The sequence below is a fragment of the Camelina sativa genome, chromosome 11 (assembly GCF_030686135.1).
Source record: "Camelina sativa cultivar CO46 ecotype springtype chromosome 11, ASM3068613v1".
Classification (NCBI taxonomy): Eukaryota; Viridiplantae; Streptophyta; class Magnoliopsida; order Brassicales; family Brassicaceae; genus Camelina; species Camelina sativa.
Genome location: NC_141890.1, coordinates 26,306,358 through 26,322,079, shown reverse-complemented (window position 1 = coordinate 26,322,079; position 15,722 = coordinate 26,306,358). Strand labels below are relative to the sequence as shown.

The following is a 15,722-nucleotide window of genomic DNA, read 5'->3' as shown; positions in this document are numbered from 1 at the left end:
GCCATATAACCTCGTCCCTTTAGTATATTAGTCCTATTTCCAATAGTTTTGAACCATTGCCTAAAATTTTTTACTCGATGTAGAACGTTATATATACACTTTTTTAAAAAAATCGATTGAGTAATATATGTCTGTTAAAAAGAAATTCAAATTGTAACATATGCGAAAAAACTTGTATTTTATTATACATATGTTTTATATAATAAAATAATTTTAAAAACAAATAAAATCATATAAGGACGAAAGGAGAGAAAGAAATTGGAAAATGGTAATTGGGACTTATTACAGACTGATTTTAGGAAATTTTATTAAATATGATAAATATTATTTTTTAATTTTGTCAATAAACAATAAATGTCAATGGCATAGGTTTGTAAATAGTTTAGAAATCCGAGATCTTTTTACAAACTGTACTTGCAAAATGTATATATAGATATTTTATGAGATATGAAAAATGTTGATTTTGATATGCAGTTCATTCGTACATGAATTTTGTCAAAAGAAAACATATAGAGTATTTTACAGTTTCGTTTCTAATCTTAAACCATTTTCTGTTTGATTATTCATATACGTTTTAGGTATTTTGGATTTTTTGGATTTGTTTCAAATATTTTTGGGTTTTATAGTATTTTAAAAATGTTTTTGGATATTTCAAATATTTATTTAATATCCAGTTTTTGAATTTTTAAATTTAATTATCTATTCGATTAATACATCAATTTGAATTCAGTTTCGATTCTTTTAGATTTGATATATATTCAAATTGCTTATTTTGCTCAGGACTAATATGCACGTTATAGCTTTGTTACTGTGAGTAGAAAGTAAATAAGGAGCTAAAGAAATAAGTCTAACGACATTTTGACTTCATATGATGTCAGTTGGCCAACTCTATCTCACTCTTTAATTCCTAGACAACCAAATCATAACTTGCAAGAACCCTGAATCCATAAATAATTTAAGTATTCAAAGTAGTCTCTTCATACTCACTCTTTCATTAATAAAAATGCTCTTTCATATAATTTTTTGCTTTCACTTTTAGTATAGTAGACATGTACGATGGTGTGAGATAGCTACTAATACATGCTGTCGCATATTAGAGTGGACAATAAACCTAAAGGTGAGTGATATGCTGGAATTAACTCTAGATCTACTCTTTCAAATTAACTCTAAAGATCTACTCTTTCAAATTAACTCTAAACCTACTATTTCAAATTAAGAGATCACTATAGTACTTAGAAATCAAATTCTACTGAGAGTCAAGATTACACAATAAAATTAATAATCTTTTAATTATGCTAAGCAAAATAATTTGTATTAAAATAAAAAGAAAGAAAAGCAAATAAAAGTTTTTTAATTCAAGGGATTAAAACTAGGCCTAAGGAAAAATCTCATGAAATTATGGAATATCAAACCAATCAATAAATCAGGATTCAATCAATTAAAATCTTATCTAGAACTATAAACTCTATTGTAAATTAAATCAGTTCTCACTGCAAATATTATTTAAGTTTAAAACCTGAAAATCCAAATCTCTTTGCAAAATTCAAGTTCAAACCAGCTTTGAAAACGAGTTTAGTTTGTTCACAAAATTATTAATTCAAATCTCTTTGTAAAAAGTAATTTTGCTCATCAAAGATTTTCACAGAAAAATCAATTTATTCTCATATCAATTTACTTTCCTATAGTATTATTTCTAGGTGGTCGATCAAGAATTAATATGAAAACAACCAAAGATGTAGATCACATTAGAATAAGAATCCCAAGAAATCAACAGTTCTAATAAATCATAAAAATCCTATGAGAGGGCAGGGGGTCCTAATCAACTTATCAGGTGATGGGAGTTCTCCTGAGAGGACGGGGGTTCCCTAGATACCGATAACTCGAAGGAATGCGGTCCTAAGGGTGGTAGAGGAGATTGGGGTTCTCCTGGTACCAAAATCTCGACGATGACGACCCGAGGGTGAAATAGTATGGCTCAAAGACGGGTGGTCTAAGAGTGTTATCGGTATGACCCGAAGGTTGCAACCTAGGAGTAGAGGATTTGGAGGCAAAAGTGTCAATGACGTGGGAATAAGCATAGTAACCGGATGCAGATCTCAGAGATTGATGGGGTTCAATCTCAGATTTTGACTGGGAGGGTCAAAATTGTGCTGGCCAGGGGGGGCGGATTTGGGTTGAACAGTGGGGTCGGGTTGTGATGCATACTATTGCAATGGTGGTTGGAGGCAACTGGCAGATAGGCTGCGATGGTTTCAGATTCGAAGACGAATCTATTGTTAGAGGGAAAGAATTATAACGCCCGTATCCAGAGAAATATGAAATATTGGATTTATATCGGGAATTAAAGTGGACCCGACCCGTTTTTTTTTTAAATAAATAATAAATAAGCTACAACTAGTGGTTCCATACCCACTAGCCACCTAACCACAATCACAATCAACAGCGGAAATAACCAATAATAAACCAATATTATATCATAAACAATAACCAAATATCAAACATCAGGAAACATAAAACCGGCAACCTAGAAATGTTTCTAATGACCCAACTCTAGAAACCTAGCAATGCCAGACAACAACCAATCGAGTCCCTAGAACATCCTCCTCTTCATTGCCTTGATTCCACGATCACACTTTGCCTTTACCTGCACCACAAACACAAATTGCAATGCATGAGTATTTAATAAACACTCAGTAAGGCAATCCTCCCATCTACTGGGATATACACACAAGCAATAGAGACATCTATAACCATCAACCAACACTCAACAAACAACAAATAACAAACCAGGACTTTGCATCGACCGACACCAACATGCATCGACCGACACCACATGGGGATGCATCGACCGACACAAGGGATGCAAGTTACACATGCATCGACCGACACTCGCACTGCATCGACCGATGCATGCTCGACATAACACAAAAACCCTAAGGTTTTACGCGCCTTCCTCGCACTTACATCGACCGACGCACAGAGTGCATCGACCGATGCAACATGCCAAGCATCGTGTTCCCCAAAGCTTCTCGCTGGATCTTTGTTCCTGCAACCACAAAACTCGATCCCAAGCCACAAGAAAGCTTTCTAACGTCCCAAATAACCATCTAACAAGCCTAACAACACATAAACAAGAAGATCAGAGAAGCTCTAGCTTAGATAAGCCATGGTCCTGCACTTACCTTTGTCAAGACAAATCTGAACCTTAAACCAACAAGAAAACACCTCCAGGAAGCTCCTACAACGATCCCAGCTACAGATCTCTACAGGAACAACTTCCAATCTCCAGAAATCATCAAGAACACTTAAGGAACGTTTTCTCCCTTTTCTTTTGTCTCAAAAACGGCTAAACACGACTAATGAGACAAAAATCGAGTTAAGGGTTTTTCCTAACCCAAAACGGGGCGTTTAACTTAAGTCAAACCGCAGAAAAACGACCTTGCATCGACCGATGCACCTACTGCATCGACCGATGCAATCCCTAACCCGGAATTTCGGTTCGCGGGTGTTACAATTCTCCCCCACCAATATAGATTCGTCCTCAAATCTCGAACAACCATCGACCAAAGACTCTCGTGCGACCGTCTCCATGGCCTGCACTCCTCCGACCAAACTACGAAAGGTCACCTCTAGGCGATAGACTCACGCTCCAGGCATTATTTGCTCTCGACTTTTGGACTTTCCTTTACTCATAGGCCTAAACCTTGAGTTTTTATTGGTTCCTCATCAGACCTAAGTCTGCATGCCATAATGTTGGCTCCTCATCGGGCCTAAGCCTGCATGCCATAATACATAAGGAAAAATCGAACACTCGTCTCTCGGGTTGCCACCCTACAGCGCGCCCCCGGATCGTCATCCGAAGTCGATATACCAACCATACTCCCAAGCCACAAAGTCTCAGAATATGGAAGTACTAGGAGAACCGAAGTTCCCCAAGAGTCGCGAGCAAACAATTCTGAACACGTCTGAGTCCTATTCCTATCCAGGTTTCCTTCTCGTGGCTCCCGTAAGACATCTCAATGTCCCACCAACCACATATCCCCTCACTGGGATACCTCATGACCACACATGAATCATCTCACTGCCACAAGGGCCACCACAAAGGCAAAACAGATGTCCTAAACAAGACCGCCACCAAGGCCAAACAAATGTCCTAACATGACCGCCACCAAAGCCAAACAAATGTCCAAAACAGGACCGCCACCAAGGCCAAACAAATGTCCTAAACAGGACAGTCACAAAGACCATCTGTTCCGAAGGACCGCCTAAACAGGCACTCTGGCTAAACAGCCCGCCATAAAGGCCACACATATGACTAAACAGCCCGCCACAAAGGCCACACATCTGGCTAAACAGCCCGCCACAAAGGCCACACATCTGGCTAAACAGTCCGCCACAAAGGTCACACAATGTCTCAAAAGACCGCCACTAAGGCCACACAGTAACGAAAAAGTCCGCCACTGAGGCCTCACAAGCCCCTCCAAGGCTCTCTCCACTAAAATGGACAAATTTTAACTCACATAAAACTTTCCATTTTTAACACTTTCCACTTTTGGAAACTCCAAGTTCAGGAAACTTTCCTCCAAAAACCCCGCCTCAAGGAAACTTTGTACCCCGAGCACCACCTCATCTTGTTACTTAGTCGCACAACCAACCACCCCAAGCGACCAAGTAAACAAGAGAGATGGGCTGGAATACTCCATTCGCACTCCAGCCACGGATTATAGATGGGACCAGGCTAGACAAGCTCAAGTCGCGGCTTGATTCTCATACCACTTCTTAAACCTTGCCTTCATCCTCGCCTCAGGCTCCCAAGTCTGCTCCTCAACACCATTACAGTCCCAAAGGACTTTCATCAAAGGAATCTTCTTCTTCCGAAGATCCTTAATCCTCCTCTCCAGAACTCTCACTGGTCTCACCTCCAAAGTCATGTTAGGCTGAAGATCCTCAGAAATCTTAGCTAACAACTGATCATCCTCACGGAGACACTTCCTCAACATAGAAACATGGAAAACCTTATGGAATGCACGCATAACCTCAGGTAACTCCAGTCTATAAGCCACTGGTCCAACACGCTCAATCACTCTGAACGGACCCATATACCTCGGACTCAACTTAGTCTCAGTCAATGACCTGTTCGGACCCCATAACATGGCCATCTTGACCTGTACGCATAACTCCTCTGCCGATCCTGAGCCTCCTTCATGTTCAGCTTGAGAATCTGAATCTTCTCTGAGGTCTCATGAACAAAATCTGCCCCGTAAATGCTCCTCTCCCCCACCTGAGTCCAGCATAACGGTGTACGACACGACCTCCCATACAAAGCCTCATAAGGAGCCATCTTAATACTTGCCTGATAATTGTTGTTGTAAGCAAACTCTACCAAGCTCAAGTGATCTGCCCAATGACCTCCTCAATCCAACACACACATTCTCAGCAAATCCTCCAGCGTCTGGATCGTCCTCTCTGACTGTCCATCTGTCAGGGGATGATAAGCTGTACTCATATACACCTTAGTGCTCATCTCTGCCTAAAACGCTCTCCAGAACACCGAAGTGAACTTGGAATCCCTATCAGACACAATGCTCGCTGGCACCCCATGCAACCTGACTACCTCCTTCACATACTTCTTAGCCAAGACCGCTGCTCCATCAGTCTTCTTAATGGCCAGAAAATGTGCTGACTTAGTCAACCTGTCCACAATGACCCAAATAGCATTAAACGTCCTGGACACTGGCAAACCTACCACGAAGTCCATAGTAATCATATCCCACTTTCACTCTGGAATGGGAAGACTCTTCAGTAACCCTCCTAGAACCTGATGCTCAGCCTTCACTAGCTGACACACGTCGCACCTCGCGACCCAACTAGCCACATCCTTCTTCATCCCGACTCAATGATAGTACCTCTCGAGATCAAGGTACATCTTACTCGCTCCTGGATGAATAGAAAACTTGCTCCCATGAGCCTCTCTCAAGATCTCCTGCCTCAACTCCTCATCCTTGGGCCCACAAACCCGACCGTGCACCAAGATAGTACCATTATCTGAGACATGATACTCAGAATCCACATCCTTTGAGGCATTCACCAGCCTCAAGTCCTTCTCCTAAGCCAACCGCATCCTGCTCAGAAGATCTGTTCTATCAAGCGCTTCCAAACCCAACGGTTCCTGAGACACAGCACACAAACTCAACGCACCGATCTCTCCTACAAGAGACTCCATCTCATGCTCTTGAGCCGAAGCTACCCTCTTCCGACTCAGAGCATCTGCAACCAAGTTAGCCTTACCAGGATGATAGGCTATCTCCAAATCATAGTCTGCCACAAGCTCCATCCACCGCCTCTGCCTCAAATTCAGGTCGGGCTGAGTGAATATATACTTTAGGCTCTTATGATCTGTAAACACATGTACCTTTGGATAAGATCTCCAAATCTTCAGGGTAAAAACTACAGCACCCATCCCCAAGTCATGAGTAGGATAGTTGCCCTCATGCTTCCGCAACTGCCGCGAAGCATAGGCAATCACCTTCCCATGCTGTATCAACACACACCCCAAACCAACTCTGGATGCATTTGTATAAACCACGTAGGGTTCTTCCTGCTCAGGCAAAGCCAAACTGGAGTGGTAGTCAACATCTCCTTCAGGCTTGGAAATCCCTCCTCGCACTCCTGTGACCAAACGAAAGGAACATCCTTCCCTGTCAACTTAGTCATAGGACGTGTTTTGTTAGCAAAGCCCTGCACAAACCTCCTGTAATAGCCTGCCAAATCAAGGAAACTCCTGATCTCTGTGGCATTATGCGGTCTAGGCCAATCCCGGATAGCCTGAATATTCTTCGTATCTACCGAAATCCCATCTGCAGAAACTATGTGACCCAGAAAACCCATCTCACGCTGCCAGAAACTGCACTTGCGCAACTTGTCAAACAACTTCTGCTTCCGCAACTTCTCCAGAACTGCCCTCAAATGCACTGCATGTTCCTCAGGACTCTTAGAATAAACCAGGATGTCGCTATTTGATTTCTTTTTTGATTTTATTCCCTTCCATCATTCTTAAGTCCTATAGGTTTGATCCTATAGAATCTGACCCATTTTCGATGAAGATGATGAAAGACACGTCCTGGAACTCCTGAAACACGATGTTTATCAACCTCATAAACACTGCTGGCGCATTTGTCAACCCAAACAGCATCGCTACGAACTCTTAAACCCATATCTCGTCCATCTACTTGACGAACCACACCGACGCTCCCCACGATGAAGTCATAAGATGTAAGAATCCCCTATTTTCTTCTTCAGCTCTACTAGACTAATAATCAAGTATGCTGACATCAATTCACCACCACCCGGATATCAACACCTCTTGTCCATCCAAGAACCTCTAGTAACTTGTCTCTTAAGGAAACTTCCACAAGATAGCTTATTACAAAATTAGCTTCCCGTTTAGCAATTCTCCACAGCAAATCATCAATACGAGCGTAATAAAACAAACAAGTACCATACGTTTGCATATTCAGATTCACCGCATCGAATGCTTTGCAAGCCGCCAACTCAAACCACTTGCCTTGTTTCCCTTAACAAGCTTACTAAAACCTTGAATCTAGCAATCCTGTCCATCTCCAATGAACTTAATCCAACATCGTCGTAACGATTAGATTATCCTGCAATGAAGGCTTCTCGTGAACGTATGTACCTGGCAAACATGCCTTTCCCGGTTCATACCTGCTGCAACTCCCCTTCCTGGGACTCTAGCACCACCGGCCGCACAATCCTAGCGCAACAGCCACACATTCATGACCACTCTGGTCACTAAACCCTGACCCACTAGTCATCACATCCAAAATCCGAGATTAAACCACCGTCAATCCCTCGAGGTCTACATTCAATCGTTATGTTTATACTCACGTCCTAGGCATTGCTTGCTCCCAACTCCTCCACCCTTAGGTCGCAACCTTTGAGCCATACCGATCTCACTCTCAGACCAGCGTCTTTGAGTTATACCGTCTCACTCTTGGACCACAATCCTCAAGATCTCAGTATGAGGGGAACTACTCATCCCCTCAGGGGAACATCATCCCCTCTGCCACTCTCGGAGCCCCCAGCCCCTTGAGCTATCGGTATTCTAGAGAATCACCGTCCCCTCAGAAGCAACAATCCTTAACGACTATAAACATCTCCCGACCAAAAGTACCTCCTGTGGTCCGAGTATAACATTGCAATGTTACACTTGCCCACTCAACTTCTCATATCAACCTAGATTACCCACTAAACAGAGAAGTATCCAATCTAACTGCATATGACCACCTATCTGCCCCTCTAGGCTCGATACCTCTCGAGAAGAATCTCGTACCGATCATCTACAGCTGCTCCATCCTCCTAACAAAAGATGGATAGTCCTCAACATCCGCAGCCCTCGGCTGCATCCCGCCACATACAGTACACTGGAGCCTGCACTAGTACCCCTCTCGGTAACCGCTCCCACAGCACGCCAACAGATCCGCCAAGCGATTATCTCGACCCTGGGCTCCACCTTCTGCAACCCCACACTTGGGTTCCCAGCACCCCTGGCACGCTCAGCGGATAACCCGCTCTGGTCACTCCTGATACGCTTGCGATCCTACGGCGTACCTCTTCGTGGAACTCTGGAACACACACTCGCTGGCTTCGGAAACCCGTCCGACCACGACCACGACAACGCCCACGTCCATGACCAACAACTCAAACACCTTTAACCACTGCACCTCCAAAAACAGAGGCTAACAAGCAATCTTAACATAACACAAAACCACAAAAACATAAACTCACCGTGGAATCTCATTGAAGGCTCGAAGAGGATGTTCTAGGACTCCATGCCACACACAATTAACTAACTCACATAATTAATCAAGAGATGCAATCCCAAACATCTACAACACAAAGCCTAGTGAACCCAAACCTAGAACCGTAAGGGCCCTGATACCAAACTGAAACGACCCGACCTGTTTTTTTTTTTTTTTAAATTAATAATAAATAATAATAATAAATAAGCTACAACTAGTGGTCTCATACCCACTAGCCACCTAACCACAATCACAATCAACAGCGGAAATAACCAATAATAAACCAATATATTATCATAAACAATAACCAAATATCAAACATCAGGAAACATAAAACCGGCAACCTAGCAATGTTTCTAATGACCCAACTCTAGCAACCTAGCAATGCCAGACAACAACCAATCCAGTCCTTAGAACATCCTCCTTTTCATTGCCTTGATTTCACGATCACACTTTGCCTTTACCTGCACCACAAACACAAATTGCAATGCATGAGTATTTAATAAACACTCAGTAAGGCAATCCTCCCATCTACTGGGCTATACACACAAGCAATAGAGACATCTCTAACCATCAACCAACACTCAACAAACAACAAATAACAAACCAGGACTTTGCATTGACCGACACCAACATGCATCGACCGACACCAACATGCATCGACCGATACCACATGGGGATGCATCGACCGACACAAGGGATGCATCGACCGATGCAAGTTACACATGCATCGACCGACACTCGCACTGCATCGACCAACGCATGCTCGACATAACACGAAAACCCTAAGGTTTTATGCGCCATCCTCGCACTTGCATCGACCGACGCACAGAGTGCATCGACCGATGCAACATGCCGAGCGTCGTGTTCCCCGAAACTTCTCACCGGATCTTTTTCCTGCAACCACAAAACTCGATCCCAAGCCACAAGAAAGCTTCCTAACGTCCCAAATAACCATCTAACAAGCCTAACAACACATAAACAAGAAGATCAGAGAAGCTCTAGCTTAGATAAGCCATGGTCCTGCACTTACCTTTGCCAAGACGAATCTGAACCTTAAACCAACAAGAAAATACCTCCAGGAAGCTCCTACAATGATCCCAGCTACAGATCTCTACATGAACAGCTTCCAATCTCCAGAAATCACCAAGAACACTTAAGGAACGTTTTCTCCCATTTCTTTTGTCTCAAAAACGGCTAAACACGACTAATGAGACAAAACTCGAGTTAAGGGTTTTTCCTAACCCAAAACGCGGCGTTTAATTTAAGTCAAACCGCAGAAAAACGACCTTGCATCGACTGATGCACCTACTGCATCGACCGATGCAATCCCTAAACCGGGATTTTGGTTCGCGGGTGTTACATTTATTAACTTGATCGATTAATTGATTAATACAAAAAATGGTTTAGTTAGTTATTGATTTAGCTAATTTTTGGTTTGATTAAACTAAACCTCAAAATCCTAATTCTCTTAAGACATGATGCCTCTTATCTTTTTTTTTGTGTAGCTCTTTGTCGTTGCTGCTCAGAGAGAAAGAGGGAGATAGAGTTGACTTTGTCGTGGGGTGTGAAGGAGACGAAGAAGGGGAGAAAGTGTGACTTTGGTGTGTTAGGCAAGGAAGATAGAATTGTTAGGGTTTGGGGAAAGAAGTTTCGGTATAGCAATAGTACCCAAATGTAATGAAATTTGGTGGAGTAATACATAAGCCTTGTATCTAGATTCTACTTTTTACAGATTTGGATTTGAGCTGATAATCGAGGAGATATCTGTAGTTTTGTCAGGTGTTTTGTCTTAGACGTGAATTGAGACCAGCTGAGATTGTAAGTTCGATCGTGGTCTCGTCTATTATCTGGTCGGCATGAGATTTTGGCGAAGCTCCGTGACGTCTAGGGGTAGCTTTTCACCGTAGGGATTGGATAGTTAACGGTTTGGTTTAAGACTGACTGAAGGTTTCTGTTCTTTATGTCAGTTTTGTTTCAAGGTCGTTTTGGTTGTGTGACTTGTTGTAGGATGTTTTTGGGCTGTTTCAGATGCAAGGAGAGTCTCTCCTGGTTGTTTTTTGTTGTTTGAATCATCTTGATAAGGTGAGTGCGTGACCATGAGATTATCTGTGCGATTGGATCATATGACTTGTTTTGTGTGATGATGTATAGGTGTGGTGAATGTGTTATTGGGTGTTCTGTTTAATTGCTGGTTTCTTATGTTTTATTTTTGGTTATATTCTTGAATTGCTTGTTTGTATAGCTCGTAGATGGAAGGATTGTCTCACTGGATATTTTTGGTAATACTCATGCATTTCATTGTGTTTATAGTGCAGGTAATGTGTAGCGTAGAATCATGGCGATGAGGAAGAGTATGATCTACGGTTTTGGTTTTGTGATGTTGGTTTTTAATGTTGTGTTGTTGGAAGCTTAGATAGATATACGTTAGGTTGTTGATTATGTTTTATGTTGCACTGTTCATATTGTTGGTTTGGTAATTATCGGTTTATGTTGTTATCTCGAACTGATTATAAAATATTTAATTATATTATTATTATAAAAAGAACAGTTCGGATTGTTTTACTTTTCTTAGAAAAGAAAAAGTTAATCATATTCGTCAGTAGTGGGAACAAAATTGAGAATTGAAGAAGATTTGATGTCATTTTTTTCTATCCTATTCTATGTTCTTCTATTAAAATGTTACAAAATATAATTGTTGGAATTATAAAGAACGATTTAAAATCTTTTACATTTCTTGAACATCTGTAATTTACGTCTTTAATTTTTTTTTGAACCACTTTTTTTTCCTTATGTCTTTTATTCTATTCAATAAGATTCTATTAAATTATTTTGTTCAATACACCTCCTATGTATATCTAACCCAAACTAAAAGAAAAAAAAAACAGATTTGCATCAAAATCACAAATGGTCTTTAATGATTCAATTTCTATTTAATTGAAAACAAATAAATAAACAAATAAATATAACCATAACAAACAAGACCTAATCAAATGATAATATAGATTGCCCCCTATAGAATTGTATTGAACAAAACCGAAGTTTGAATACACAGTTGAAATGTTTACGTAAATGTTCAAAACAATTTTTACAAAACGTTGGGAGTCTAACCTAAAGTAGATGTATCACCATCCATATTTTCCCAACCATGATGTTTCTCTAGAAAATTAAATTTTCCAAAACAATCAAAACGTGAATGAATGTAAACATCTAGAAAGTTTATAGTTAAGAAAATAATCACCTAACTAATACGTACAAACTTGTTGTAATGGGCATAATTATAACCAATAGTATAATATATATTTAAAATGAATCCATCATCACTATATATTTGAAACATTCGCTTACATACGTTTTGTCCAAATTAGAGAGATTAAGTAACTCAAGAAAGATTGAAGTTAACACAAAACACAATGATGATCCTAAGGCTGGCTCTAGCGGCTGTCATCTCTGCCTACGCAGCCGCACAACCAGCCTCAACGTCGTCGTCGCTTGTAACTTATATATTCGGCGACTCTCTAACCGAAGTTGGTAACAACAATTATTTGCAATATTCCCTAGCGAGAGCAGACTTTCCATATTATGGGATTGATTTCTCTGGTGGTAAAGCTACCGGAAGATTTACCAACGGTCGGACTATCGGCGATATCATATGTACATTATATCTCTCTCTTTCTCTTTTTACCTATGCTTCTAAATATATGTGGCCATGATCTATATTTTTGTTTATACATATAACTTAAAGTTAAAATAAGTTTTGATTTTGGTTTTGTTTTTTCGAATTTAAATGATTGTTCGGTTTTTATACCCACTGTTACGCATTATTTATAGTTTTGGTTTTCGATAGTCCTACTTTATAGAAATACGCTAAAACTCCACAAACCATTTCTAATCTATATGTTAACATCTCCAAAAACATATTTCTATGTTTGTTATAGCTACAAAGCTTGGGATTCCATCGCCACCACCATATCTATCATTATCACAAAACGATGACGCATATCTCAGTGGTATCAATTACGCATCTGGAGGAGCTGGAATTCTCAATGAAACTGGCATTTACTTCGTATTACTCCTCCTTTTCTATGCATTGTTTTAAGAATTTAATTTTTTAAAGTATTTTAATATTGTATTATTCTATATTCATCGAGCAGATTCAAAGGCTGACGTTCGATGATCAAATAAATTGTTTCAAGAAAACTAAAGAAGTTATTAGAGCGAAAATCGGAGATCGAGCTGCAAGCAAGCATGTCAATGATGCCATGTACTTCATTGGTTTGGGTATAACTTTAACTTTAAACCACTTGGTTTCATCTATAGCTTCTTCTTCCCTTTTTATTCATTTTGTAGAAAGCATGTGATTATATAATTACAATCACAATTACTAGAACTTGCTTCTTTTTCATTTTGAATAGGAAGCAACGATTATGTAAACAATTTCTTGCAGCCATTTATGGCAGATGGGCAACAATATACACATGATGAGTTTGTCGAACTCTTGAGTTCAACCCTACACAACCAGCTTACGGTATTCCCAACAACTTCTACTTCCATTTTCATTTTGGGATATATTTGCTCTATTTTTCTTTCGTTTTTGTTTTTTAATCAAAAATTTCAAAACAGAGATATTCGAGTGAACAAATTGGTTGTCCTATACTGCCCTTTTTCTTATTATTATTGTTGTTATTAAGGCAAAATTCTATTCTTTTTGTCCTACGTTGGAAACTTTTTGTCCTACTTTGGAAAAGTTCATGGTGTTTAAATCTCGTACGTCAAAGGCTTAAAGAAGTTTGTATATGCATGGGTTGAAGCATTTCTCTATGTTCTTTTCTTCCTAATGGATTTCCCTATTTTCCTAGTAACAAGTTTTTTTGGTCATATTATATCTCAATTTTAGTTACAGTGTCGCTTTGAGGTATGTATTATATAACTATGGTTCCTTAGTAAATGACTACAAATGTTAATTAAAATTAAAAAGGTCAAAGATATTTATTTGATTAATCTTAAGTTTGAGGTTATTGTGTCTATAGTCAAACCATGAAATGACTTAGATTTTGTGGAGCAGACAATATACAAATTAGGAGCGAGGAAGGTAATATTTCATGGGATAGGCCCATTGGGGTGTATCCCATCTCAAAGGGTGAAGTCGAAGACAGGCATGTGTCTGAAGCGTGTCAACGAATGGGTATTGGAATTCAACTCAAGAACGACGAAGCTTCTTCAAGATCTCAACAAACGCCTCCCTGGAGCTAAATTCGTCTTTGCCGACACTTATCCCGCAGTTCTTGATCTCATCAACAATCCCACTCACTACGGTAAAAAGAAAAAAGAACTCTTAGCCATTTCTTGGATTCATAATTTTGGATAATTTTGTTCGATAACGTGTAAATATGTGATTTTACAATGAACGCAGGGTTTAAAATAGCAAACACGTCGTGTTGCAATGTGGACACAAGCGTTGGAGGTCTTTGTCTTCCCAATTCCAAGATGTGTAAAAACCGTAAAGACTTTGTCTTCTGGGACGCATTTCATCCGTCCGATTCGGCTAATCAAATCCTAGCCGATCATCTCTTCTCCTCTCTTCTTTCTTCCTCTTCTCCTTCCCCTGCTCCTAAACCTGGTCACCAGTATAGTATTTACAAAAATAATTAACATTAAACCAGTTTCTAGTTAAATTGGACCTGCTTGCTCGATACATGTGTAATTAGGACAAGTGTGTGTGTCTTGTTAGTAGTTGTTACAAAAAGTATTATTTATTCTGAGGTAACTGTGGTTTTGTATGTTCGTGTTTTGGGTTCCTAAAGATTGCGTTATAAATTAATAAAGAAAATACTTTTTCATACAAACAGTTAGATTTTAATGCTTAGACATTGAGTAATTCTCACTCACAGTGGGTACACCTTGTTTTTTTTTGTTTTTTGTATAAAACTAAAATGTAGTGAAAAAAATTATTTCGCAGAAACAAGCCATTATTCATATATATTGTCTATTTTCACATGCATCCCAGTAATAAAACCATTTGATTAAGAAATGTTATGCTGTAACAACTTAAGAATAAAGAAAAATAATTATTTTATGTTGTATGATCATATAAAAAATCAGACGGCATACCGCATATTACTTTTTAGTATTTTATTGTATTTCAGATGTAATAAATAAGAACTAGAATATGAGTCGGATTGAAATTTCTTTTGTAATTTTGTAATTTTTATTTAAAATATCATATATGTGATTATTTTATTTGTTTTAAAAGTTCTTTTTGGATGAAACAATATGCCATGAAAAAATAACATCTATTTTGTAAAATATATTTATGCTGAATATGATTTATGAAAATAACATCTATTTATGATGAATATGATTTATGAAAATAACATCTATTTTGTAAAATATATTCTAGTAGATCGAGTTAAGTTATGTGATAAAAAAATAATTTTTTTTGTTAATTTAATTTGATTTGTTTAATATTTAAAATTATATCTTCTATTTTTTTTGGTTAATTCTATGACTTAACACATAGTGAACCACATATTAATTTTACGACTAAATATGTAACTTATGTTTGTCATAATCATCTTGACCGAGAAAACCTACCGAATAACAGTATTCCAAAACTTTAATTTAATCTGAGAAATCATATTTCTTGAAATTTCAACTCGTGCTCTAGCAAGAAATCATACTTCTTGGAAATCTTTCATATTATAGTGACATATTATTTACCCGTGCCATAACAAATCAAATTAGCGTGTTTAGAAATTTTAACTTTTTGATCTATCATATATTTATGATATTCTTAAAAATATAAAATTAAACTATTTTAAAATATTTCGAATTAAATTATTTTAAAAGTTTATTATAGTATATAAAATTATACAATTCAACAAAATAAATATATGAAATTGA

The 15,722-nt window shown here is 38.8% G+C and overlaps 1 protein-coding gene across 1 annotated transcript; it reads left to right on the top strand.

The window, feature by feature from the left end:
* Positions 1-12,129: 12,129 nt before the first annotated feature.
* Positions 12,130-14,665, top strand: LOC104724128 (GDSL esterase/lipase At5g37690). Its single transcript, XM_010442577.2, has 6 exons — positions 12,130-12,473; positions 12,758-12,885; positions 12,974-13,100; positions 13,235-13,347; positions 13,885-14,134; positions 14,233-14,665. The coding sequence occupies exons 1-6, from the start codon at positions 12,233-12,235 to the stop codon at positions 14,469-14,471; spliced, it is 1,098 nt and encodes a 365-aa protein (XP_010440879.1). The 5' UTR covers positions 12,130-12,232; the 3' UTR covers positions 14,472-14,665.
* Positions 14,666-15,722: the final 1,057 nt, after the last annotated feature.

What these genes read in the sequence shown, in the direction of transcription:
- LOC104724128 (XM_010442577.2), top strand. Translation starts at nt 12,233, where the DNA reads ATGATGATCCTAAGGCTGGCTCTAGCGGCTGTCATCTCTGCCTACGCA. An exon ending in CATGTACTTCATTGGTTTGG is followed by an intron (nt 13,101 to 13,234) that starts GTATAACTTTAA and finishes CATTTTGAATAG; the next exon opens with GAAGCAACGATTATGTAAAC. An exon ending in CAACAATCCCACTCACTACG is followed by an intron (nt 14,135 to 14,232) that starts GTAAAAAGAAAA and finishes CAATGAACGCAG; the next exon opens with GGTTTAAAATAGCAAACACG.